Raw genomic sequence first — 27,679 nt, forward strand, 5'->3', positions numbered from 1 at the left:
TACTGAAGTACGTCGACGGTCTTTTTAATAAGAGGGAAAGGAAAGTAAAAGGAGGAAGGGAAACAAAGAAGAAAGAGGAGATGGAATGGAAGACGAAATTGTGCTTTACCAAACACTCCGTGGTCTTTATATATGTTTTCTGTTTAAGTTGTTGGAATTGCTTTTCTTTTCTGTTTTCTCTTATTCTTATTTTTTTGGTTTCTTACAAAAAAAAAAATTTTCAAGCCCTCATCAAAAAATTATCAGAGGAGGGAGGAAAAAAGAAACGAGATTGGCAGTCTGAGGGTAAATTTGCACTTTTTAATTTCTTTAGGGCACAAGAAGATCCTAAAAATTTATTACTTGCAATCCACAAAAGTATTGTTCTGCAGACAAAGCTGTAAGAAACTACAGTTATTTCCAAATATATACTTATTAGTATAATACTCTAATGTAAGACATAATGTTTCCCAGACTAAGAAAAAGCAATGGATATATGATTTATATATTTATTTTTGCTGATCTTATAATAGTGTCTAATAGTAAAAAAAATAATACATGCAGGAAAGCTTATACAGGTTTCAAAAAATGGGTTTATACCATTAGGTGTAACGTGCAAAGCACTTACTATAATTCAAGATCATCAGGCATGAATGAGAATCCCCGAAATTCCTCTTGTTGAGAAGTAGTTAATACTGATGGTATTGGTGTTAGCGTTGGTGGAGCAGACGTGAATTCTTGTTCGAAATAAGAAGTGTCTTCTGCAGACTTAATTTTGGGGATATATGGGGGCTCTACTCTTAAATTTAATATATCATCAAAATCAATGTTGTGGAAGAATGACTCTTCCATCACTTCTAATGCATCACGGGGACCACCACCAAGACGATGTGTAGGGTCCTTTGCCAATAAACCTTGGAATATTTGTACAATATCACCAGCCATATCAATAGGGTACAATGGTTCATCAGTTAAGATTGCATTAAATACTTCATCCTCATCATCACCAGAAAATGGTGATTGACATAACAACATTTGATAGAGTAGAATACCAAAAGCCCACCAATCTACTGCCCTTGTATATTCTTGATCCTTTAAAATCTCAGGTGCCATAAACTCCGGTGTACCACAAAATGTAGATGTTTTGCTACCATACCACATTTCATCCTTACATAAACCGTAATCTGCAATCTTGATATGGCCCTCAGGCGTCAATAATATATTTTCTAATTTTAAATCACGATAAATTATACCATTATCATGGAAATATTTTAATGCCAATAATACCTCTGCTGCATAAAATTTCGCTCTTCTAACAGATAATCTTTGATTTTGAACATGCCACATTAAATCACCACCCCCAATAAATTCCATAGCAAAATATATTCTATTTTCCGTTTGAAATGAACAGTATAAATTGGTTAAGAAAGGATGTTTGGTCTTTGTTGCTAGCAAAAAAACTTTTTTTTCTGTTCTTGCACTTTCGATATCGTGGTTTTGAAGAATGCTATCCTTTTTTAATACTTTGATTGCACACAATCTATTAGTATTTTTTGATTTAGAAAGTATGACTTTACCAAAGTTACCTTTACCTAATACTTTTAAAAGAATAAAATTGTCTAAAGATACTTTACGACGTTTGGGCACTTTTCTTCTATGTTTTGTAATTTGTTGTGATTTTATTGGTGAAACCTGAGTGTTCTCTACATTATTTGAAATTTGTAATAGCGCTGTATCAGTGGAAACAGTTGGAGTAATAATTTGTTGTTGTTCCTGGTGGAATGTTTCATTATTCATTTCACGGAAGGGATTTGATTTTATAGTGGTAGTTGTAGAATTAATAGTAGAATGGTAATCGTTTTGATGATGGCCAGTTTGTGATTCAATATTCACATCACCTTCACTAATTGCTTTATGAAATTCATTATATTCTTGTTTAATTGCCATTTCTATATTATGATTCTTTTTTTCCCATAATGCATCTTGTTGTTGATAAGTTGTTTCATCTTCAAAAACAGTCTCCTTATTATTAAAAGTTATTGAACTAAAGTCTGAGGGTAGTTTCATAGAAATTGGTTCATTTTTATTTATAGATGGATCTAATGTTTGCACAGTTGTATCAGTTGAAGAATTACCTGCAACAGCATTATTTGTGAAATTTAAGTATGCCTCATTACTCTGATTGTATTCATATGCCTTCTCTTGAATTGAATCCTTCTTATTTTTCGACGATAGTCTACTGCTTTCTATCAAAATATTTTTATTATCATCATTATGATCAATTGAAAAAGACGAAGAAGGTACATTCCGATCAGATTCTTCTGTAAGCATGTCATATCTTGAAAGTCTCTTTTCTTCCACATTCCCAATTTTGTTTTTTGAAGTTTCTCTGGCTGTAGTGGTCATCCACGTAGATGTTTCAGAAGAAGCTGGAAGTTTCTTCTTCTTTTCCTGATTACGTTGAGTGTCTTGAATAGTTCTTAAAATCTTATTTGCCATTTCCATAGACATCCCACAGAAATCAGGTACTAAGTGAGCACAGTCTGCATGACACATGATACCACATTCGCTACATTTACGAACCTTATGTTTGCTCCATGGTAAAATGTAACCACAGTGGCAACACCACTTGGTCCCACGATTAGGAGAAGGCTCGAATCTGTGGGGAATATTATGATTTAATTTGGTCTCTTCACTATCCGAATCAGTAGTTGTCTTGGCAATACACTTTGTTACAACATTGGTGTAACATTTCTTATGACATAAGAATTTACAATCTTGACATTGGAAACCACTGTATCTTAAAAATTCACCACAATAAGCACAACACATAATATTGTAAAAGGATTTTTGAACGAAGTGATGACCATGTTGTTCAAAAACCTCCTCGTTTCTATTAATAATTGCACCATGACGATGTAACCCACCTGCATGATTTTTCCTTGTTGTAGAGTCTGTCTTATGAAAGCCAAGATATAAATGAATTTGACCTGCAGGTTCCAAAATAAACCATTGATTTACTGTTATTGGATCTGTCAAAACGTCATTGTTCTGTGAATGATTATTAGTGGAAGTAGTGGTAGTTATTGAAGGGATACGAGTATCTTCATTAACTTTATTGTCCTCTAAAAAGGTGTTGATATTATCAGGAGCAACCTTGGATGCTTTAACCCAACCTTGTTGACCATTTGTTTGGTTGACTTTTTTTTTACGAATTTCTTCGGCTATGTCTGCTAATTGAAGCCACATAACAGCAACAGGTGTTACAACATTATTAACCCTATCATAGATGGTTATTTCCACTTCATTACTTTTATTGACTTGTATTTGAAAATCTTCTTGCCATCTATCGTTCCTTACAGGTTTTGATCTTGCTTTAATAACGTCATCAATTTTAACAGTAAAAAAAGTTTCTGGAGATCTGGCAAACATTGGTGATTGAATATGGTCAATATCCCTAATAGCAGAAACACGGAGTGTTAATATCCCTGATAAGGGTTTTCTTCTAAACTTGGGTTGCGAAATATTTAAGTCTTCTGTATCATGATGTTTATATTGATCCAAATCGACATTAATGGCTTTATACTTTTTTAAGGCCTTCTTAAGCATTAATATTCTATGCTTTGACTCAAAAGCACCTCCTTCTGCAGCAGAACTACTACGTTCATCACCATCAATCTGGTATAGTTTCGTTAATTTTGTATTTGCTTCCTGATATTGTTTTTCCACGTGTAGTTTAAATTCTAACTGTTGTAACATATATTGAATTCTTTGAGATAATGATGGACAATCATATTTAATTAAATCCAATCTTGAAAAAACATGTTCATTAGGTGAAACAGTAGAAAGATAACCATAATTTTTGGTTTTTTCTTTTTCTCCACTGTCTGATGATTCATTTTTACTGGAGTCTACTTTCATATTTTTCATACTGTTTAAACGCAGCTTATTCAGTGTTTCTTGTAAATACTCAATATTTTGACGGGCTTCTCTAATGTTTGTATTACATCGCTGAATAACCATTGTATTATTTGTTTTTTTCTTCATATTAGTAGCACCTTGGATGATATTCTGTTCAACAGAGATCTTCCGCTGAATATCTTGTTCAACTTGTGGCAATAGCATTGTAATAATATTGAAGTATAGCAATAATTTATCGAAATTCTTTTTGTTTGGTCTATTTGTCTTGAATTTTTGTGTTTTTCAACACTATATCTTCCTGTACTGTCAATAAATAGTAGACTTAAGTCCAATATATATATATGTGTGTGTGTAGTTGTAAAATAACTTATATTGTCACTATCAAATGCTGAATACTCACTATCGAGGCATACACCTATTAAAAAGGAACTAATATAAATAACAACCTTTATTTCTCCTTTTGTAATGTCTATTGATCTTTGGTATTTATTAGTTTTATAACAAAGGAGAAAAAAATAAAAAGAAAAAGAAACAATGGTTAATCTTATATCAAAAATTTTGTGTAATATTATCAAGCAAAAATAAATTGTCCAAAGGAAGCTTATTCGAACTCCCTTGACTGTTTTAAATGTGTTTTTAAATCAAAGAATGGCTTCTCAAGTACTTTTTTTTTTCAATCCTTTACTTATTTTGTAAAAAGAAAAGAAAAAAAAAGTTGATGTAAATTTTTTTTTATTATGGAGTATCTTTGGTATTTCCAAAAAGGGAAGAAGGATGAACTTTTTTTACAGAATTTCTTTTTAAGGGACAAAATTGCAAAAATAAATAAATGAACTATTTTATTATAGAAAGGCTAGTAATAATACAAACTACATTTTCACTTTAAATAACAAAAATCAAGCAAAAACAACTTAATATATTTGTCGCTAATACTATCAGTTACTTTATGTATCTTATCTCATTTTGAAAAATGATTTTTTTTACGCTTGACGAGAGATTTCCATCAAGAACTAATATTAATTTATTTTTTTTTGCATATGGCAAGTGAGTATCATTTAATGATATACTATAACTGATAATGATATTAGCTTTCAATTTTTACTTTCTACAGAGAATATTTTAAACTATGGAATGTTCAACTTCTTTTTTTTGGTTTTGAAAAAGGTTGATTAATGCTTTATTTACTGCTATATTACAGATATTAGAGGATATAGTACTATGTTGTTGTTTAGTAAATTCTTCAAAACTACTTGGAAAGGTAAATTATCGAATTTTTTCCATTTTTTTTATCTGGATGGGTTTTATTTGAGACGCACAGTTGTCCTACAGCTTGTTTTTGTAAAAAAAATTTTTTTTGAAATTTCATAAAAATATGAATAAATTGAATTTATTAACAGAAATAGTAACAGTAATATTTGTATCATTAAAGTATTATTATTATTTTTAAAAAGCTATAACTAAGCCTTTTAAACAATAAGTTTGAACTTTTTTCATCCTTATCTTCCTTTTTATATATATTCCTTGTAAAAAAAAAACAAAGAAAGATGCTTTCAGTTTAAAATCTGTTCTTTCGAGTTAAAAATGATAAGAATATTACATTAAAACTGTATATAGAAATATAAAAGAGGTATCCTCAAAAGCATTATTGAACTTAATTTAAGGCTAAATTGTATGGTTCTTGAAGATAGAATTCTTTCATTTGAAATTACTTTTTGTTGATTTTAAATTGAAGTTGCTAAAACTAAATATAAAATTTAGTTTTTAAAATGCGAAAAGTCATCTAGTAAAATAAACAATTTTCAAGAAAAAAGTCTTTTGCTTAAATAAACGTATTATATAAACTGCAGATTATTAATCATTTATGTTATAAATAACAGATATTTCCCAGTGTGTGATACACTATCTAAAACATAAATCTTATATTCTACTACCCAATACAAAATTTCCACTTTATTTTGTATAAAAAAAGATTAAAGAATTTTATCAAATTACATAACATACACCTGTCTAAAAAATTCGATCATTAAATTCAACAACATTTTCGGTGCATCCTTCTATGAGAAAAAATATCTTAAGAAATTTGTTTTTTTCTTAATGTTATACAAAGTCTCTTCTACTTTGTATTACTAATAACTATATATCCTAATTAATCATATACCAACCAAAACTCACACTCACAACTACAATCACATTTTTAGTAATATATTATTCTAATATTAGTACTTATTACACTGGCAATTACAGCCTGCTGTTGGACAAATATTATGTCTTGCAAACCATTCTTCCGCATGTCCAGCGTGCATACCATGATTACACGTAAGACAAAAACTAAACCACTCATTTAATCTCATTTTTTTCTTATTTGTCAACTCCACATCAGTAGCAATTGAATTGTTGAGTCCATTATTTTTATCAGACATTGAACGATTCTCTTCTTGATTTGCTTTAAGCTCATATTCTTCATCTTGTTGTCTTTCTACTCCATTAATAATAAATGGCAAATTTGAAGTACCCAGTGGCATTAAACAGATGGCACAACGTGGAAATAAGGTACCACAATGTGGACACGCATATCTGTGCGGCTCTTTTTGAGAACCATTTGAATCAGTAAATGTACTAATTTTTCTCTTTGAAACTGCTAATAATCCTTTGGAAGTATATCCATTCTTCTTCGTAACTGGATTATTAATGTTTTTTTTACAGTTAATGCATTGAATATACAATTGTCTAGGTTTCACTCTTGTTTTAATTTCTCCAGAACTAGTTGTGGATAGTTTTGTTCTTAAAATATCAAATTTTGAACGCATGGCAAATAATCCCCATGAATTAAGCATTTCCCTGTAAGATTGTACCCATTCATCCACTCTTTTGTCCTTAAAGTATCTAGGTGAACCAAAAGATGAAATTAACGCAGCTGTTTGAATATCACTAGTTTTATTCACATATGACTGCAACAAATCAATACCGTTTGGAGTGATACCTGTTAAGATTAAACCTTCTAATTCACCATTAGCAATGACTGATGATGATGTCTTTTGCAAAAATGTTGTTAAATCATTATCATTTAGAAATCGAAGTGCGACACCAAGTCTCTCTCTTAAAGAAATGGCTTGTTCATACAAAACATCATACCAATCATTATCTGCAATAAAAGCAAATATGGCTCGAAGATATGGGTTCTCAAGTTCAGAAGCCATTTTTCTACATTGTTCTCTCCAAGAATTATTACCAGGTTGGTCTTTATAAGCCATATACCCTGCAATCGCAGTGGCAATTAATTTTAATCTTTCACTTTTAGCTGATCCTAGAATCTCAACTGCTTTTGGAATATCCCCAAAAAACATTGCCCATGCCGCAGCCTTTTCATAATGGCCATTATTGATAATAATTTTATACTTTTCTTCATAATCTGACTGTGACAAATCCCACCCAGATATTATCATACAAAGTTTTCTTTGAATATGTTTTGATGAATTAGGAAAATTGGGCATTGAACTTATATTTTTTGTAGTAGCTTTATTCTTTTTCCGCAATTTTATTATCTTTTCCATTTCCTTTTGTAGTTGAATATCTGTCAAACTTCCTTCTTTCAAATATCTATTTTGATTAGCAAGACCTTTTAACCCACTCCATATACCAATAATACCTTCATACCCTAAATCAAGATCCCCTGAGACCATTGTACCGTCATCCATAGAAGCTTTTGCAATGGCCAACCATCTCCATGTATTTCTAATGTATGCATTATTTTGTAAAAATTTGGATTGATCTATTAAATCTACAGTTTTCATTGGATCTAATCCATATCCTACCATGGCTCTCTTTTTCATAATAACACTAATATCTTTTTGCAGAAGTCTTTCAGGTTTCCAAAATATATTGTAATGTTCATCTTCAAACAGATTATGTGATTTTGTATCATGTCCAAACGTTTCTAAGGATTCATTGCTTTCAGATTCATTTCTACTGATATAATCTTCAGAAGTTTCGTTTTCTGAAAATGAGCTGGATTCATCTGGAATATAATCATCATTTATTCCTAAGTCTTCAAAAGATAATAATTTCATTCCAGTAGAAACATTTTGTAGTGTTGATTTTTGAATATCTTCTGTAACAACAACTTCATCTATGATCGGTGTTTCACAATTGGATAACAACAAAGAATTATTAAAACTAAAAGTTGACTTTGAGTAACATTGAGTGATTGGCATTCTATATACAGTCCCAGACTGTCTCATGCATATAAAACTTGCTCCGCGATTGCTTTTTGGAATGTAATCAAATGTAGCTACTCTGTCAAATGTTGTTGGGACATCATGTACTGTAGAGACAAATAAATTTTCCATTACTATGCCTTGCCCATTGGTATCTATGGTTGATCCAAGTCTCCATCGTTTTATTATGTCACCTCTATGTAATGTAGAAAATTCTCTATTCTGTGCTGAGGACCATCTAAAACAAGAGTTCATATACTTTTTAGATGCTGCCCCTGCACCAACTAATCTGTCAAAAGTTAATAATGGAGTAGCCAAATTTAAATCGCCTGGCCCCATTTTACCTGATAATTTTCTTCTATCCCAAATAGCTAAAGTTCCATCATCTCCATACGTACTAAATTGCCATGAATTAAAAGGATTCAATTTAATATCATAAGAAAGCCTCGATGGATGTTGATAAACTGGTGTTTTAACTCTTAAATCAATTTCTTTAAGAAATTTTGTACTAGATACCAAAAGACTAATATCATTTAAAAATTGCAGAGATGCGATTGATTCATTAACAAAATACTCAAATGATAAATTAACAAGATCCTCACCCTGTTTTTGATAATTAAAATCCCATACTTGGAGTGAAGTATCTTGTTTATGCTTGTCCAAACCCATAGCAACAAGGCCAACATTATTTATCCCAATTGCATTTACACATCTTCTTTGCTTAGGCCTAACAGTCAACAATGTCTCATTCGCAAGAACATCAACAATTTTTACATACCCATCTTTCTCACCTACACCTACTTGGCCTACTTGTAACTGCGAATAATCCAAACATGTGATATTGGTAAAATCTTTTAATGTATTTAATTTAGTGATAGAGTCATCTGATTCCAAAAAGGGATCTACTTTATAATGTGTAACTTCATCTCTTGTCGGATTTACAGAAAGGTAATCTAACTGATCTTCTTGTGACCATGTTGTAACTTTTTTAATCAATCCCATATTTTATTATGGAGGGATTATATATTTAAATGTCTTGATTAAAATATTTAGATCCCTGCCTAGTAGATCAACCTATACAAAGTCAATCATTATCGTCACAATCTTTTTTAATCGACCACCTTCATGATACTTTCAATATCCTGCATATTATATAAAAAAATTAAAAAAAACAATAATGCAGGAGCTTCAAAAATACATGTACCGAACTTTTTACATACTTAAAGAAAAGATAAACACACACATAGACATATATATATATATATATATGACAATATGTGCAGCCAGACCAATATTATTATTACTTGGTAATACGCATAATGTTACAAGTATATCTGACATATAACATTTATATATGTGTATAGTTGTATATATTTTCTACTAAATAATAACACTTATTCACTTTTTAAAAACTGCACCAGCCTACCTAAAACAGCAGCATACCAAAAAAAAAAGGGAAACAATATGAACTAATACATACAGGTGTACTCTAACCTCATCTGATCATGAATCAAACTGTAATAAATATTCAGTTGGATCTTTATTCTCATCATGATTAAACATTAGCTTTGCATTATCTTCTGCCTCTGCAATATCACCAGATAGAAACTGTTTCAAATCATCAGATACCAGTGGGTTATTTCCCTCCATTTTAATATGAATATTATCATGAACAACACCTGTATCATTTTGATTATTATTCAATTTTGAAGGCTCATCAATATCACCTAATTTCAGCCCCAAATTATCTATTTTAACCATATTTTTATCCCTTTTTATATCATCATCACTATTAATGGCTAATTTTCCTACCATTCTTTCTAATTCGTCAATTTTGTATAATAATTGTGATCTTTTCTTCTCTTGTGCTTCTAGTACACCCAATAAAAAATTTATATAATCTACTGTCCTATTCAAAATAATACCTTTATTTGGTTTAATTTGCTTACCTTTTGCATCAAAACATAATAAAGAAGGAGGTACTAGATTACCCAACTCCTTAATTTTTTGTTTTATCAATTCCCTTCTTCTTCTTTCCACAGCATTATGAAAGTCTCTTTTACGTCGTAATTTTTCTTCTGTAGTGAGATGTGATAACGATTTTGGAACACTTGTGCTTAATCTATCTAAAGTATTATTTCCATTGGTATTATTATTACTATTATTATTTGAGGAATGTCTTGATTTTGGAGTTGTGCCCATAAATGTTGGTTGTCTTGAAGACTGAGAAAGATAAGTGTTACTTCTTAAAGAACCTGGGGTTGTAATGCTGGTTATTGGGGATTTCAATGATGTGCTTAAAATACTGGACGTATTATCATTCAATGATTCAAACGGTTGTGGATTGAATGAATTTGAAGATGGTGTCATTATGTCCGATGTAATACTTGAGCTTAAAGACGATGTAATATCCTCTGCATAGTTTAATACACTATCATCTATCCCGCTTATATGTTGTGTATTGAATAAGAAATCTGTATTTATGGAAAGTTTGTTGAGTGAATGCGGTTGTTGAAAACTTGAACTTAAATTATCATTTGATATACTTGTTGAAAATGAAGGGTTATTAATTGTATTATGTGATGAACTAAATCCGTTATTTATATTTTGGAGGTAATCTTTCGATAAAGATTGAGATAGAGCCATTCCAGAGTCATTTAAAAATGAAGTATCGATATTTTTAACAACATCAATATTGTTGTTATTCATATCACTATTCAAATGACTTGTGGTGAACATATCGTCCAAGAATGATGCAACATGCTCATTACTATATGTTAAATGGTTAGCTCTCATACCGTTATTATTATTATTATTATTATTATTATTATTATTATTATTATTATTATTATTATTATTATTATTATTTATACTACTCATTTGTCTCTGATATAATAATCTTTCATGTTGGTGTGCAGGAGAAATATGATTAGGATATATATTTTCATGATTAGTGTTATTAGTGTTGATATTGTTGTTCTGTAATGTATTAATATCAAATTTTAAAAACTCATGTATATCTTCTACATTTCCAGATAATATATCATCTTTCTTCTTACTATCGTTATAGTCTTTATTGTTATTTTCATCTGATGATATTATATTCTTGGAATTTAACTGTGGATATGACTCAATATTTAAAAAACTTGAGTCTCTTAAAAATGAAACCAAATTACCCGATTTATTCTGTACTACAGTGTTATTATTAATATTACTCTCATTACGAACAGAACTAGTGATATTAAAATTCATAATTTCTTCTAAAAGTCTGTGATTATCATCAACGTCATGACTGATATGTGAGACATCCATTTTCACTCTTTTTTATTAATTAATTAATTAGTTAATTGATTATCGTTTCCTTTCTTTTTTTATACAAAAAAAAAAATAACTTAGTTAATCTTAGTATGCAAAAAGGAAACTCTAGCAAAAGTAGTATATAATTATAATTGATTTATCAAAGATATGGAATATTTAAAATGCAAAACAAAAACAAAACAAAAAGAAAATAAAGGAAGATATATAATAATTCTAAAAACCACTATGTTTGAATATAGCCTTTGCAGCTGTTGTTTTTATGAGCACACTCTAACTTGGGACTGACAAAACCTATGTATTCAAAGATATACTGCTACTTATCTAACATATATTTTACTTTTCCAAACCGCGATTTGTTTCTTTGTTCGAACTAGCAGTACATGTTAATCATCATAACAAACAGTACACCTTTCAATTTTTAAAAATATTCCATCCACCGTTAAAACAAGTTTTACGACACTGATCATTTTTTTCTCGAGACAATATCTTTTTTTCCCGTGTTTCCCGTATTTTTCCGTATTTGTATTTTTATTCCCGTTTTTTTTTTGTTCCTGTTTTTTCTTTTTTTTTTTTTTGTTTCAATTAGCACCAATTTTCTCGAGAACAAAAGGAAGTTAAAAACCGACAGGATACTTTTAATTTTGTTCTTGAATCTTGCCAGAGAGAACGCGCGTTCGAATGTCTGCTGGGAAGTAAATTGAGTCGTTGAACCCTAGGGTTTGGTTGTGCTGATAAATTAGGGCGAGTATCTGAATTTTCAATTTTCCTGGTTCAATTTTCCCATTTCTCTTCTTTTCTGAGAAATGAACGCCATTTATAACTTTATAAGTCGAGTCAATCTGAACAAAGATTAAAGATGACTATTTGAAGAGCATGAAAGTATGTACTTATTCTGTTCTTTTTTTTTTTTTGCTTTTATTTTTACTCTATTATACCATAGATAATAATGCAGCTACCAAAATACACAAACACTTAAGTCACTCCTTCACTCTGGTCTCCCTTTACCTATATAACAGTTTAAGAGTGTTTGATATTATTTTTTTTGTTACCTATTACCACTTTTTACTAGTCCATCTCCTCTCTTCAAAATATGGCAAGTGATGCTGATGCCCAAATTAATCAATTACGTGAGTCTTTAGGTCGTTGGAATAGATCGAATACAACAACCGCTAGTACATTTGGTGAAAATGCTAGATCATTTTTCAATTCATGGTCAGATTCAATCACTGAAAGAGCTAATGACATGTATCAAAGATTACCAATAACTACACAGGATCTCCCCTTACTGTCACAGAATAATAACCAGGATGAACCATCTTGGTTTAATCTATCACGTTGGGAACGTATCACACTATTCATCTGTTTCCTACTAGGTTCAATTGCATGCTTCACAATATGTGTCTTTTTGTTCCCTGTGTTAGCAATCAAACCAAGAAAGTTTGCTTTATTATGGACTATGGGAAGCTTGTTATTCGTTTTAGCATTTGGCGTAATGATGGGTCCCTTCAAATTTTTAAAACATATAATATCAAGGGAAAGACTTCCATTTACAGCATTTTTCTTTTTAAGTTGTTTCACTACTCTGTATTTCGCTGCTATTCAAAAAAACACAATCCTTACTATCATTTGTGCTGCCGTAGAACTAGTTTCAGTTCTTTATTATATTATATCCTATTTCCCTATGGGTGCCACAAGTTTAAGGATGTTAAGTTCCTTTGGAATGAATACTGCTAGAGGAGCTTTACATATTTGAGTAACTACAGCCTAAAAAAAAAAAGACCAAAAAAAAACCAAAAGGATAAAGCTAACAAATTAACGTGTGTATAGATTTGTATGCGTAAATAAAGTACATATATATGAAGACAATAGAGAGTGTACAAAAATAAATAGAGGAAAAAGAAAAACAACATAATGTGAACAAAAAAACACTGTGTTCTTTAAGTATTTATTGCTTCGTCATAATTTGGTGGGTCAGATAATGTCTCTACATCACTATGTGAATTGACATTATCTTCAACAAAATCTCTAGAAGTGGTAATAGGTGCATATTGTTCATCATTATCATCATTGTGATGATTATTATCATTATCTTTGTTCATATCATAATCTTTCTTAAATAAAGTTGGAGAATTTAATACATGATCCAAATTATTAAAAATGAGTTCACCCCCACTTGCATAATTTATTTGAGTATCACTTTTATTAACAAAATCATTATTTGTGGCATTTTCATTATTATTATTATTATTATTATTATTGTTATTAGCAACATCATTATCACCACTACCATTAGTATTATTATTTATGTTGTTTGCATTAAACAATGACGTTGATTGGGGAATCCCAGAGGGTCCACTAACTGATGTCGCCCTAGATAAATTTAATTGCTGGATGTACAAGTTATCTGGATCATATGATGCCATAATATTTGGAGATCCAATAGGTGATACTAGAGGTGAGTTAGGAACTGAGATTGCTTCTTCAAAACTTGGTGGTAAAGCACCATCCATAGGATCATCACTAACAACCATATTTTTATTAGAATTCGAGACTCCATCAGCTACAACACTGACAGTATTAGAAATATCGACACTTGAAGTAGCCATATGGTAGGTAGGTAACTCCATATTACCACTGTTACACATTTCTGAGACTAAATAGATTGGTGTATCTATTATTACTTCATAATGTCTTAGCCTTGAAGGATCTCGCGGATCAGGCTTACTAATTCTTAACATGATTTCTAGTTTATGTCTTGCATGGATATTACTGAAATGCATACTATCCAGATACAAACCACGCTTACTTTCATTTAATCTAGTATGAAATTTAACTTCAACACCTAAATTGGATTTGATTTTTGTTTGATGAAACCTCCGGTCAAAGTTTTTATTATTATCTTGACTAGATCCAACTGTGTTATTATTTTCACTTTTGCTTGAATTATTATCAATTTGGTTATTGTGACTTTGATTTTGGCCATAAAGGTGAAGATGATGGTTTCCTGTAAGAATGCCGATAACACTGCTACGACGTAAGCTATCATTTTTATTGTTGTGATAATATTCTGGATTCGGGATCATTGTAAAAGAATCAATTCCATATGGAGGGATAATTCTAGCCTTTCTTTTATCAAAATCTTCAAACTTAGGGAAATCCAAAATGGTCTCAATAGTGATTGGTTCAGTGATTCCACTTGAGGTGTTGTTCTTATTATTCTTACTGTTTCTACTAGTATCGTCTGAAATAGTTGAGTAGGCCATTAGATTATCACCAACTGCATTCTCTATAATCTCCTCTCTTATAGCTCTTGCACCTTTTTCCTTTGCTCTAATTTCTAGCAGAGGAAGATTTCTTTCTTTACGTCTCTTCGCTTGAAAATCTAAATAATATGGATTGTACGGATCCTTTGCCACTGGATCGACTTGATCATATTCATATTCCAAATTTTTGGATACAAAAGTAATCTTTTCATTAACACTTACTCTGATTCTCTTTATGCAAATATTTTTTTCTAAAGGCGCTAATTTAATCTTTATTGGGACTTGACTATTCAACGAGACATATTTCTGTGCAAAAGAAATTTCATAAGATAATGAATTAGTCCATATTCTATTGATATATATTGGTTTATTTGCAGTAGAAACTGAGACCAAAGGAGGGGTTCTGATGACATTGATTGGATATTCGCCGAAAAGATGGTCTTTAGTCAATTCCATAGATGGAGAGATATGAAGCGGTCCTTTTTCAGGTGATGATGAGATATGATGGAATGAATTTTTCATTCTTTGAAAGATAGCTGGCCTATTTTTAATCAATTTTTTAGGTTGTGCTTTTTCTAATTCGGTTTTATTCAAGGTGATACACGAATCTGAGGATATTATAGGGTCATTTGCAATTGTGGTAGGGACTGTTATAGATATTCTTGATTTAAGGTTTTCATCTGAATGTTCTCTATTCTTATCCATTAAATCAGTAGAATTTGAGTGTCCTTGAATTGTACCTACTTTCAAAGAATAATTGACTCTTGCAGACGGGTAGTACAGAGTCTCTGGAACGTGGTTACTGAAGACACAAGGTAAGATAAAAATGTATTCACCAGGCTCCAACAGTTCTTGTTTTGTGGATGTCATATCTTGGAAGAACATAGTTTTAGTTCTTTTCTTATCTACATAGTATCGTTGTTCAGTAGGTATCACAGTGACGAATTTTCTCTTAGTACTGCTATCATTATCATTATCATTATCATTATCATTATCATTATCATTATCATTATCATTATTGTTATTATTATGGTTATTATCTGTATTATTGGAGCTTGTGTTATCCATAATAATGGAATTATTGGTATCAATAAGACAAGTTGGTTTAGATGGATTCAGATCCCATTTCAAGGATATACATTTATAGAATTCCTCATCAAAGGTTTTTGACGGAGGAACACCATTATGCCAAAACAATTTTATTCTTGAACACAATTCTACGTGTATAGGAGACAATAAATGAATTTGTTTCTTTAGAGATAATATAAGTGCAATATTGTATGGGGTCATTGAGCTATCCAATTCATCATTTTGAGGAGAATTAACAGAATTAGAGTGTATTTCTGAGGATAAATCATTTGTGGAGATATTACTAGTGTTTGTATTATTATTATTATTATTATTATTATTATCGTTATTTGATAAAGTATTGGAATCTAAATCATCTATTACATCATTTTGAATATTAACATTAGCATCAAGAAACATATCAGTATCATTAAACCCATTCAATTGCATCAAATATTCATCATCATTAGAAGATATAGTGGGCAGAAAGACATACTGGCCGGTTGTGGCAATGGATATAGATAAATCCTTTAAATCGTTTTCAATAATCTTCCTCGGATTGATAAACCCACGAGACAATAAGAATTGATTCAATATATTATTATTGTTTTTATTAGTTGTAGAATTAGTCGTATTTGTTGTGTCAGATGATTTATCCGAACCTATTGATCGATTAGATAAAGAACCTGTAGTTTTTAATCGAGAAGGAGATACGTTTTTCAGATTTTGTGTATCTTGTGATTTGAGATTGGTGGAACCAAAATTAGAATTAGAATTAGAATTAGAATTAGAATTAGAATTAGAATTGAAATTAGAAGTAGAAGTAGAAGTAGAATTATATTTAGACTTAGAATTAGATTTATTTGAGGAATGAGAAGTTGTATGATTAATACTAGATGTTATCGATGGAGATAAAAAAGAAGATAGCGCATGTTTAACAGAGAAAGAACCTCTTCTTTGTGAAGGTGACGTCATTTCTTGTGCTTATTGAAAAGTCGAATACTAACTAGTTGACTAAATATGTTGATCAAACTATTATTATTGGTAATGTATAATGGGATGTGGTCAATTAGACTTTGTGTTTTATAAATAGTGCTAACAGTAAACGTAATTTTATATTTTATATTTTATATATATGATATAAGTAATGTATTCATATGTTTCTTTGAAGAGATATAATAATTTCTATTTGGTTTTGTAGTAAGTAGATACAGTAAATTACATCACTCATATTCATTACATGCATTCCCTGAACTATATCTTACTAGTTATTACAACAAAAAAGACAGGCAAAAGGTAAAACAAAAAAAGAAAAAAAAGAAAAGAGAGAAAGAGAAAAAGAAAAAGAAACAAAAATGGAAAAACCTCAAACGAAAACTGACAAAAATCGTAGGGTTAAAATGAAAAAACATAAATTTTATTAGGGTCATGTAAGAAACAACTTAGGTCATTAATCAATTAATTAATTAAAAAAAAATGAACACAAACAAAACTTGACAAACATCCATACCCCTACAAAATCACATGACCCAAGCACCCATACACTGTGTTTCTCTTTTTCTTTTCTTTTTTGTTCGTTTTTCTTAAAGAACAAGCAAAATTCGACCAATAATAATTAAGCCGAATATTTTTCACATATTTTGTTGTTTTCAAAAAGAGGGGAGGGGAAGGAAGAGGGGGGCCACACGAACAAAAGAAGCAAACAAAGAAAAAAAAAAGAAAAGAAATCTAAAATACACCATAGAAAAAATTTCTTTGGAATTGAGCCAAAACTCAAATCCCGAAATCCAAGAAACATTATTGGTCTAATTCTTAATCATTTTGAAAAAAGCATGAATTCATTGGAAGATAATAAGAACATACAGTTCTTTCAGCTTCATCTTCATGGCTTCTTACGCTGTGTCTTTTTTTTTTTTATTTATGCCCGTTTGAAGTCCACACTTGATGAATTATTTGGCAACGCATTGACACACCCACCACACATCCACCAAAACTCCTTTACCTGTCCTCGAGCCTCTCCAAGCATCTCTCTATTCTTTACACTTATTTCCCTTTCTCTCTCTCTCTCTCTCTCTTTTTATTTATATGTCCTTGCCCCATTGACGTTTTCTTGCAACTTGGCGTTCTTTCAATAACTGTATGCTCCAATAATTGTATGCGATTTCTTCTTTCCACCCTCTCGAACTTCCCTATACTACTTTTATATATTATTAAACTTTTGTGTTCGAACATCAATATATACAGGCTTTCTTGCTTATTCTCTCTATTTTTCTTGTCTTTTTTTCTCTAATTTTTTGATTCTTCGGTTCTTTAGTTCCTTTTAACTCTTTAACCCTTTAGTTCTTTAGCCTTTTCTTTCTCTTTTAATCCCTTCTTCCATTATCAAACTTCTCCTGTTCACATAACCTGTACATACTTCTTTCCATACATACGTACATACATACACGTTCTCAAATAATAATAATAAAAAAAAAAGAAGAACAGAAAGGAGTTTTGCATATAACACAGTTTATAAGTAAAAAGAGTTTTGTTCAAATAACGACAAAGGACAAACCACATAAGATCATATAAATAATAGTCCTCAAATATACTATTTTCTTTTTGTTTTATTTTGTATTTATTTCTAGTTTAGTAAGAGTGGAAATACAATAAAACAAATAAAAAAAAAAAAGAGATCATTGAAAATATTCTTTCATTTTGTTTTTTTTTTTTTTTTTTTTTTAATAACAGTTTAATATAGATAGAATCTCTACATCTTATATTTATTAGAACTACAACTATTTGAAAAAAACATTAACGAATTATCTATTTATTCCCCCTCGAATTGTGATTCTTTTCTTCCTTTCTTTTTTTATTTTTTCTTTTACTCCCCCCTCCCCCCCTTCCATCAATTATTACTAGTTAAACAATGCTTTTGAACAAGATGGTCACTTCTCGTGCTTTACAACATGCTACCAAATTGGCAGCCACAAGAACTTTCTGGTCCCGTGCTATCTCTTTGTCTCAAAGATCTATGGTTCGTAATGCCTCCACTGCATCTGGTAGCAAGCTAGGTCCAACCGAAGTCTCTTCAATCCTAGAATCTAGAATCAAGGGTCTAGCTGACAAGGCATCTCTTGATGAAACCGGTAGAGTCCTAGCTGTCGGTGATGGTATTGCCCGTGTCTACGGTTTAAACAATATTCAGGCTGAAGAACTGGTCGAATTCTCCTCCGGTGTTAAAGGTATGGCCTTGAACTTGGAACCTGGACAAGTCGGTATCGTCTTGTTTGGTTCTGACAGATTGGTCAAGGAAGGTGAACTCGTTAAGAGAACTGGTAAGATCGTTGACGTTCCAGTCGGTCCAGCTTTGCTGGGCCGTGTCGTCGACGCCTTAGGTAACCCAATTGATGGCAAAGGTCCAATCAACACCACCGAGTTTGCTAGAGCCCAAGTTAAAGCTCCAGGTATCCTGCCAAGAAGATCTGTCCATGAACCAATGCAAACTGGGTTGAAGGCCGTTGATGCCTTAGTCCCAATCGGTAGAGGGCAAAGAGAATTGATCATTGGTGATAGACAAACCGGTAAAACTGCAGTTGCCCTAGATACCATCTTAAACCAAAAGAAATGGAACGATGGTGCAGACGAATCCAAGAAACTATACTGTGTCTATGTCGCTATCGGCCAAAAGAGATCTACTGTTGCTCAATTAGTGCAAACTTTAGAACAACATGATGCCTTAAAATATTCTATTATTGTCGCTGCCACTGCCTCTGAAGCTGCCCCATTACAATATTTAGCTCCATTCACTGCCGCTTCCATAGGTGAATGGTTTAGAGACAACGGGAAACATGCTTTGATTGTCTACGACGACTTATCTAAGCAAGCCGTTGCTTACCGTCAACTATCCTTATTATTAAGACGTCCACCAGGTCGTGAAGCCTACCCAGGTGATGTCTTCTATTTACACTCAAGATTGTTGGAAAGAGCTGCCAAGATGTCTGACAAGTGTGGTGGTGGTTCTTTAACTGCTTTACCAATCATTGAAACTCAAGGTGGTGATGTCTCTGCTTATATTCCAACTAACGTCATTTCCATTACTGACGGTCAAATCTTCTTGGAAACTGAATTATTCTACAAAGGTATCAGACCAGCCATTAACGTCGGTCTTTCTGTCTCTCGTGTCGGTTCTGCTGCCCAAGTCAAGGCTTTGAAACAAGTCGCTGGTTCTTTAAAACTTTTCTTAGCACAATACAGAGAAGTCGCCGCTTTCGCCCAGTTTGGTTCCGATTTAGATGCATCTACTAAACAAACCTTAGTTAGAGGTGAAAGATTGACACAATTATTAAAACAAAACCAATACCAACCATTATCAGCTGAAGAACAAGTTCCATTGATCTACGCTGGTGTTAACGGTTACTTAGATAGCATCGACATCAACCGTATTGCCGAATTTGAATCCTCTTTCTTATCATACTTGAAGTCTAACCACGAAGAAATCTTGACTGGTATCAGAGAAAAGGGTGAGTTGACTAAGGGACTAATGGACAAGTTGAAATCTGCTACTGAATCTTTTGTTGCCACCTTCTAAATTATCTAGTCTATTCCAAAGAGAATTAAAGATAATCACATCATAATTGAGGTACGTATTGTTTTTATATTACCTCTCTCCCTCCCTCTCCCCCCTACTTTCTCCTTTTCTTCTCTATTCTTCTCTTTTCTTTTCTCTGCTGAGATTAGTCTGCTTTTTATCCCATTTTTATTTTTTTGATTTAACCTACATCTTACTTTTATTTCTATTCTATTCTTGTAGTGTGTCTTCTTTGTAAGTATTTAAAGTCTATATATATATATATTTTATATTCTCTATCCAGTAAGTATTATTATTATAATTAATATTATAATTATAATTATTATAACCTATATTATTATAAACCGTAACGATGATCATGATCAGTTGACTGTTTCTTTTTTTATTTTTATTCTTTTTACTTATTTCGTTGCTAATTAATACATATATGTTTCTATTTCTTACCCTTAACTGTCCCATAATCTCACTTCGGTTGACAACCTTCAGGAAATAGCAATGTGACTAACAGAATCCATTGCTTCTGTATTGGTTTAAACTATCACCTCAACCCTTTTTTGATTATCCCTACAGACCCTTGTAATAATAAGTGGATTAGGGTTTGCTCTCCAAACCCTATGTCAAAGGTGAAAAACAAAAAAAAAAAAAAGAAAAAAGCACGATCTCAATTTTAATTGAAAGATATATTGCTCTAACAAAATTTCAAGAGAAGAGTATAAAGTAGTGAAAGCTAGTGATAGGTTTTACGAAACATCCAGATAATATAACCTTCTCTGAATTCCACAATTACATATATGTATTGAACTGTAATAAATATTCATATACCCATATATATACGTACAAAACAAAAGAAAAAAAAAATTAAATAATTGAATAATGGCATCTCAGCTGTTGCCATCGTATGGCAATGATGAAAATGATCAGGGGCTATTTACAAACAGATCTGTTATGATGGCCAATTTTGAAGAATGGATCAAGATGGCTACTGATAATAAAATTAATCCAAGAAATAGTTGGAACTTTGCTTTGATTGATTATTTCCATGATTTGAATGTTTTGATGGATGCAGAGAATAAAATCAATTTCCAAAAGGCTTCAGCTACATTAGATGGGTGTGTTAAAATCTATGCTTCCAGGGTCGATTCGGTTAGCGATGAGACAGGGAGATTATTGAGTGGATTGGCTCAAAGAAAAACAAAGGGGAAATCAAACTCTGATTCTAATTCCAACAGCAATATTAGTAATAGTAGAAATAACGATAGTTCTCGAGGGACTAATTTGAATGGAGAAAGTGATAATAATGATAATGCAAATGATCCTGAAGGTGGTCTTCCGAGACGTTCTGACATCAATAACGATAGTGATGTTGATTTTGATGATAATCGTGATGAAGGGAAAAGATCTTTTAGACATGCAAGGATATTAGAGACTACACTAGTGGAATTCGATGCAATTAAAATGAAATACTTGGACCAAGAATTAAATATTGATCCTCTTTTTAAAAAAGCATTGGTTGATTTTGATGAAGGTGGTGCGAAAAGTTTACTTTTAAATACATTAAACATTGATCCATCCGGTAGAGTCATATTTGATGCTACTATTCAAGATGGAGTTGCTGAATCTGATAATAATAGGAATGCAAATGAAAATAATAACCCTGATAATATAACCTCTGCGTCAGAGATGGATGAGAATTCCAAACAGGAAGATATAAAAGAATCAGAAAATTCACATATATATAATACGTCTATTATTGAAGATGAAATACTGACCCTGGGCATGGAATTTCTTAAATTTAATAAAATTACGGAATGTGAAATATCTTCCTCACTGGGTCAATTAAGATCTTTAGTAGATGATATAAACAAGGAACAATCTTTTATTGAGACAATTAATAATAAGAGTGAGAATTTTCTTACTGAACAAGAATTGGCAGAAGCTATACCGACAAATGATATACCTGATTTAAATGATGATGGGATTCCAGATTTAGAGTATTCAATGTTGCAAGATGAAATGGACGAAAATAGCATCACAAATGACCCTAATAGTAATATAACTACCACAGATAAGCACCACAACAATAATAATATTCCTACAAATCCAAAAGAAGTTGATGAAGTTGATAATTTGATAAGTGATTCACAAATAAGTAAAAACAATAATATATCTACAATAGTTGATCCAGATGGTACAATTACGAACGGATTAATTGAACAAGATTTGATGGCATACTTTGATGAAACGATGAAAAAGAATTGGAGAGGCAGAGAACATTGGAAAGTCCGCAATATCAAAAAAGATTTTCTACATCAAACAGAAAACAATGATACGAAAAATAGTATAACTGACACCTCTAAATCATCAGAAGAAAATCAAAATGCTGAATCTAAAGATAATGATAAAGTCATATCGGACAATAAATCAAAAACAGGTGAAAACCACAATCCTATTTGCAACAACAAAAATAATAGTAAAAAAAAACAACCACTGGAGTTGGACTTTTTTACCTTCGAAGACGATCTAGAAGACAAAATATTTGTAAAACCAATTAAACCATCTATTATTGAACTACCACAAAGATTAAGGATCGAAGATTCGCATTATTTATTGCCTGATGATTATCATTTTACCAGTGAAAAAATAGTTAGATTGTTTATTAAGCCTGAACAGAAAATGAGTCTATTTAATTCAAGAAAAAAAAATAGGCCTTCAACAAGATATAATTCTACTAACATAATCAATGAAGAACATTCTATGTCTACAAATAAAAGGGCTGTTACAGGTGAAGCACCAGAAATTGCAGATGAAAATTTCTGGGCCGAAAACTATAGAAGAAAAGAACAGGAAGATAATGAAGGTTACAATGAAGATGGAGATGATGAGAATGTTAGGGGAGCAGAGGTGGAAAATCCATTTGATGAAGATAATGAAAATGGTATCGATTTCAATCAGGCCTTTGATAATGGCGATGACTTTGATGATAATGATGTCTCTGATCACAAGACTGAAGAAGATTTGCTGAATGGGGAATCTAAGCTACAAAGTAAGGATAAAAAAATAACATTTGCTCGTGTAGCAAAAAGAATAGATGTAAGAAAATTAAAAAATAATGTTTGGAAGTCGATAGTAACTTTAATAGCACTCTCAACTGATGATTCAAGTTCGACTTTTACCCCTGGAAAGGAAAATAGTCAAGATATAATTAATCTAAAATTTACTGATATATCTCACGAACTTTTTAAAAGGTATACTGCAGAAACTTTCAAGGATATATCAACTAGTTTCCAATTTATCTGTCTATTACATTTAGCAAACGAATATGGTTTTCAAGTTAAAAAGATTGATACACTTGATAATCTTGAAATAGAGATTGATAGATCAAAGTTATCACATAGTTAATGAAAATTTCAGTAAATAGATATCTACACCATAAAACCGCAAATGCATATATATATATCAATATAAATACAAATAAGTCAGATTAATAATAAGCATATTAAATTTCCTTAATATTGGAACATTGCTCTCAATAAGAACAAACTCATGATTGAACTATACATATCAATGACGTTAAAATGTTATTTTTTATGTACACAGAAACATACACGCATATATATATGTGCGTATAATTGGTATCTGAAATTTAAAATACACCGATCTTTATTTTTACTATTTTTACTATTATTATCATAAATGAATATATACCATTCGAGTTTTTTTCTTACAAGCGAAAAATTAAATCAACTTGAAAAACCAAAACGACTTTCTGCTATATAGACCGTACCAACTAGTAGGATTAGACGATTATAGTACATTCTGAAAAAATTTGTAACATATCATGAAATATGCTGCTATTTCTGTTATAAAATAATAATGATAACAATTTTAATGATAACCATATTAATTATTACCCAAGTGTTTAATTTATAGTATTTAACCTTAACATAGTGTGAAAAATATTCTATTGTTAAACCGATCATGACAATATTCAGGGTATTTAATAGGTTTTTTTTATTACCTACTGCAGGCATCACATTTGGGTTCATCACATTTGCAAAAGCTTGGCCGGATGATTCAACAGCTCTTACTTTAAAGGATTCAGCTTTACAAACGGCAAAACATAATTCGAGATATGAACCATTATCACCGATAATCCAACGTCAAGATATTTTGGACAAAATTTCGAAATTACCATTATATGAGAAATTGAAGAAAAATCCTCATTTAGACCATACAGTTCAGAGTGAGAATATTCCCACTGGTCATCGTCCATATCATGTAGGACAAGGTCAATTATTTGGTCCGAAAAAATTAGAAATTGACCCAGTAATTTTTAGAGATGAAATTAATAAATCTCTAGTTGTATTTTACCATTTGGGATCGGATTTGAGTAATGAAAACAACAAGATTCATAAGGGTATTTTATCCTTATTGTTAGATGAAGGTCTTTGTTATTGTGGATTTCCATGTTTGCCAAACAAAAGAGGTGTAACAGCACAATTAACACTAGATTTCAAGAAAGATATCCCTTCAGATACAACAGTTGTATTAAGAGCAAAAGTCAGTCAGCTGAAGGGCAGAAAATGTATAATTAATGGAACTTTGGAAGCCATTCCACGCAAAAATCTTTTCCAATATATCTGTGGTATGGAACCAAAACATGGAGATATCTACGTAACAGCAAAATGTATATTAGTGGAGCCTAAATGGTTTAAGTATTTCAGTTGGCTCCCTATGTTTTGATGACAATTCATATATACAAAAGTAATTATATACTTTTTCTATATTTTTGTATATGCTTTCGTTAGTGAATATATTATGAATGTGTATAATTACAAATGTAAGAGAGTGCATTATTAATGATTAAAAAAGTAATCTAAGACCTTTATATAACAAATACCACTACTATCTCTTAAAGAAACGTCGTATGTCGTGTTTTGAAGAGTCATGATTAGTTAGACGCTTCTTTTGGACACCGTTTAGTTTCAATTTTCTACTCATTGAATTGTTTTGGTTACTACTTCTGTTTGTCACAGAATCTTTACCCGCACTTTGCTTAAACAGAAGCCGTTTCTCACCAATCGACAAGTTGGAAGACTCCTCTGTTACTCCATTCAAGGCTTCAGACAATTTAACTGCAATATCAAAATCAAGATGTTCTTGAAAATCCTTGTTACAACTAAATTGCAAATTACACTTTTTACAGTAAAATGTAATATTCTCATCTTTATTATCGTTATTGTTAATACTTTTACCTCTTATGTCCTTTGGCGAACTTTCATACGTGGATTCCTTTGAATTCTCTTCATTGCTAACTTTAAGGATTTGTACCTGATTTCCAAACATATCCATAATATTCTTCTGTAAGTCAAGAATATCAAAATTGGAGATACTCAAATTTAAATTGATCAAAGGATAAACTCGAAGAATTTTATCTTTGCAAATTTGTGAATCAAATTCATCAACAAGCCTCGAAGCAGATTTAAGCAAACCTTGACCATTAAAAGCTGAACTCCTGCAAATTATAGGACCCGATTTTCTATACACTTCACCGGCTGCAGTTTTCAAAAACACTGTTACCGTGTTGGGTTTTATAATCTTTTTATACTCCTGCTCTAATTCTTCAACACGGTACACCAATTCACTACAAAACACTTCAAACCATGATAATATATCTACAAGGGAATTACAGGCATTTCCCCTCATATTTTTATTAGACATCATAGACTTGACTACAGCTTTAGGGTTCAGGGATTCATGATACTCGCCTTTTATTAACTCATATATCTTTTTTGATAAGGCTTCAGTATTCTCGAAATTGAATTTATTATGTTCAGGAATGAAATTTGTTTGTTTAATTTCGGCTTCAATAAAATCTTGTAACTGTTTGCTACTATCCCAGTTATCTCTAATGTACCTGATACTACCCTTTGAGGGTAATTTTAATAAACCTGATAAAGATTTACCAAGTGATCCGCCCATGGTCCAAAAACTAGTGATTTCAAATTTGCCACAGTCCAAAAAGTCATTAAGATATTTATTCAATATTATTGTTTGGGCGTTAGGCTTTTTAAAGTTAGATCCTAGTTTAGCTACTACCTTTGTCCTGGCAATCCCACATGATGTCGTATATCCAAGTGTCTTTTCAATATACGTTCTACTATAATCGATGATATGTGAGGCAAGAGCAAAAATAACATCATCCCAATCTTCGATATTTGGTAATTGAGAATTTTGACCAGAAAATGATGAAGTTAGATTAAATACATTACCTTTAAACTTAACCTTTTCGTTTATATCTTCTGATATCATAGGTAACCTAGAATCTAATTCATATGTACCAGATACAAAAATAGTTCTAATATCTTGGAACACTGAATAGTCAATATCCAAATTTAAACGGTCATTGTCATCACTTCTATCAAATAACAATAAATGTTGAAAACACAATCTTCCTAAATCTAGAAACATTTCATCAACACTAGCTTTTTCCACTAGATCACAACACTCCTGGAATATTTTTAAAACTTTTCTACCTTCTCGTCTATATGGAATCAAAGAAACCTTATATGATTCTGGTGATAACCTCTTATTGGGATTCTTGTTCCATGAACCATATCCATCGTGATATTGCCAAAAATCTTCTCCCTTCTTAAATACAGCAGTATGAATAGGAACCAAACTTGGACACTTTTCAAAAGCAGTTTTCACTGAATCCATTCTTGATATTCCATATTTTCTTGCGGCGTATGAAACCGCAATAATCGACTGCCATTGTACACAGACTACTGGGTCGTCTCTTGAGTATCCACACCGAACTTGTTCCACTTGTGCAAAAAAGGCATTTAGATCGACATGTGCTATACATGAAAGTGGCGACAAATATGCCTCTGATTTTGAATTTAATTTTAATAGGTCCCTCCACTTAAAATTTGACATTAACTAACTTTAGCCTTTAGCATATAGTTTAAATGGTCTAACCTGGATAAAAGTGATTAACAGCTCCTTATTTGCATTACTTCTCAATACTTATTTTTAGTACTCATAAAATATATATTTAGTTATTTTCCCCTACCGCTCCTGTATTGACATAGCTTTTCTCTTTCTTGTTTTCTACTTCCAGCAAACACAGATCTCAGAAACAAAATTTCTCAACTTCTTTACTACTATGCATACGTTAATATTAAATGCATTATTATGCAAACAAGAAATATTCGAAAACATGCACCAAGCAGCGTCGCCATAGACGTAATAGCTGTCAACAGGGTTATGCGACAACACACCATGCACAAATAAATTGCCTGAATTACATCCTAGCTACAAAACTAATCGCAATATACTAAGAA

At 31.4% G+C, this 27,679-nt stretch overlaps 9 protein-coding genes across 9 annotated transcripts; 4 read left to right on the forward strand and 5 right to left on the reverse strand.

Moving 5' to 3' along the window:
* Positions 1 to 606: 606 nt before the first annotated feature.
* Positions 607 to 4,104, reverse strand: PKC1 (protein kinase C; the record flags this gene model as incomplete). The annotated part of the gene is made up of 1 exon (XM_064858075.1): positions 607 to 4,104. One exon carries the CDS (start codon positions 4,102 to 4,104, stop codon positions 607 to 609), a length of 3,498 nt encoding a protein of 1,165 aa, XP_064714782.1.
* Positions 4,105 to 6,116: 2,012 nt separating this feature from the next.
* Positions 6,117 to 9,116, reverse strand: SEA4 (Sea4p; the record flags this gene model as incomplete). The annotated part of the gene is made up of 1 exon (XM_064858076.1): positions 6,117 to 9,116. One exon carries the CDS (start codon positions 9,114 to 9,116, stop codon positions 6,117 to 6,119), a length of 3,000 nt encoding a protein of 999 aa, XP_064714783.1.
* A 501-nt stretch (positions 9,117 to 9,617) lies between these two features.
* RTG3 (Rtg3p) lies at positions 9,618 to 11,426 on the reverse strand (the record flags this gene model as incomplete). Its single annotated transcript, XM_064858077.1, has 1 exon — positions 9,618 to 11,426. One exon carries the CDS (start codon positions 11,424 to 11,426, stop codon positions 9,618 to 9,620), a length of 1,809 nt encoding a protein of 602 aa, XP_064714784.1.
* A 1,096-nt stretch (positions 11,427 to 12,522) lies between these two features.
* SFT2 (Sft2p) lies at positions 12,523 to 13,185 on the forward strand (the record flags this gene model as incomplete). The annotated part of the gene is made up of 1 exon (XM_064858078.1): positions 12,523 to 13,185. The coding sequence occupies one exon, from the start codon at positions 12,523 to 12,525 to the stop codon at positions 13,183 to 13,185; it is 663 nt and encodes a 220-aa protein (XP_064714785.1).
* Positions 13,186 to 13,369: 184 nt separating this feature from the next.
* Positions 13,370 to 16,738, reverse strand: ECM21 (Ecm21p; the record flags this gene model as incomplete). Its single annotated transcript, XM_064858079.1, has 1 exon — positions 13,370 to 16,738. The coding sequence occupies one exon, from the start codon at positions 16,736 to 16,738 to the stop codon at positions 13,370 to 13,372; it is 3,369 nt and encodes a 1,122-aa protein (XP_064714786.1).
* A 1,933-nt stretch (positions 16,739 to 18,671) lies between these two features.
* ATP1 (F1F0 ATP synthase subunit alpha) lies at positions 18,672 to 20,333 on the forward strand (the record flags this gene model as incomplete). The annotated part of the gene is made up of 1 exon (XM_064858080.1): positions 18,672 to 20,333. The coding sequence occupies one exon, from the start codon at positions 18,672 to 18,674 to the stop codon at positions 20,331 to 20,333; it is 1,662 nt and encodes a 553-aa protein (XP_064714787.1).
* An 873-nt stretch (positions 20,334 to 21,206) lies between these two features.
* On the forward strand, positions 21,207 to 23,732 carry BRN1 (condensin subunit BRN1; the record flags this gene model as incomplete). The annotated part of the gene is made up of 1 exon (XM_064858081.1): positions 21,207 to 23,732. One exon carries the CDS (start codon positions 21,207 to 21,209, stop codon positions 23,730 to 23,732), a length of 2,526 nt encoding a protein of 841 aa, XP_064714788.1.
* Positions 23,733 to 24,311: 579 nt separating this feature from the next.
* On the forward strand, positions 24,312 to 25,076 carry MRX3 (Mrx3p; the record flags this gene model as incomplete). The annotated part of the gene is made up of 1 exon (XM_064858082.1): positions 24,312 to 25,076. One exon carries the CDS (start codon positions 24,312 to 24,314, stop codon positions 25,074 to 25,076), a length of 765 nt encoding a protein of 254 aa, XP_064714789.1.
* Positions 25,077 to 25,238: 162 nt separating this feature from the next.
* RAD30 (DNA-directed DNA polymerase eta) lies at positions 25,239 to 27,272 on the reverse strand (the record flags this gene model as incomplete). Its single annotated transcript, XM_064858083.1, has 1 exon — positions 25,239 to 27,272. One exon carries the CDS (start codon positions 27,270 to 27,272, stop codon positions 25,239 to 25,241), a length of 2,034 nt encoding a protein of 677 aa, XP_064714790.1.
* Positions 27,273 to 27,679: the final 407 nt, after the last annotated feature.

The sequence above is a fragment of the Arxiozyma heterogenica genome, assembly GCF_036370985.1.
Source record: "Arxiozyma heterogenica strain weizmannii chromosome Unknown scaffold_17, whole genome shotgun sequence".
Lineage (NCBI taxonomy): Eukaryota > Fungi > Ascomycota > Saccharomycetes > Saccharomycetales > Saccharomycetaceae > Arxiozyma > Arxiozyma heterogenica.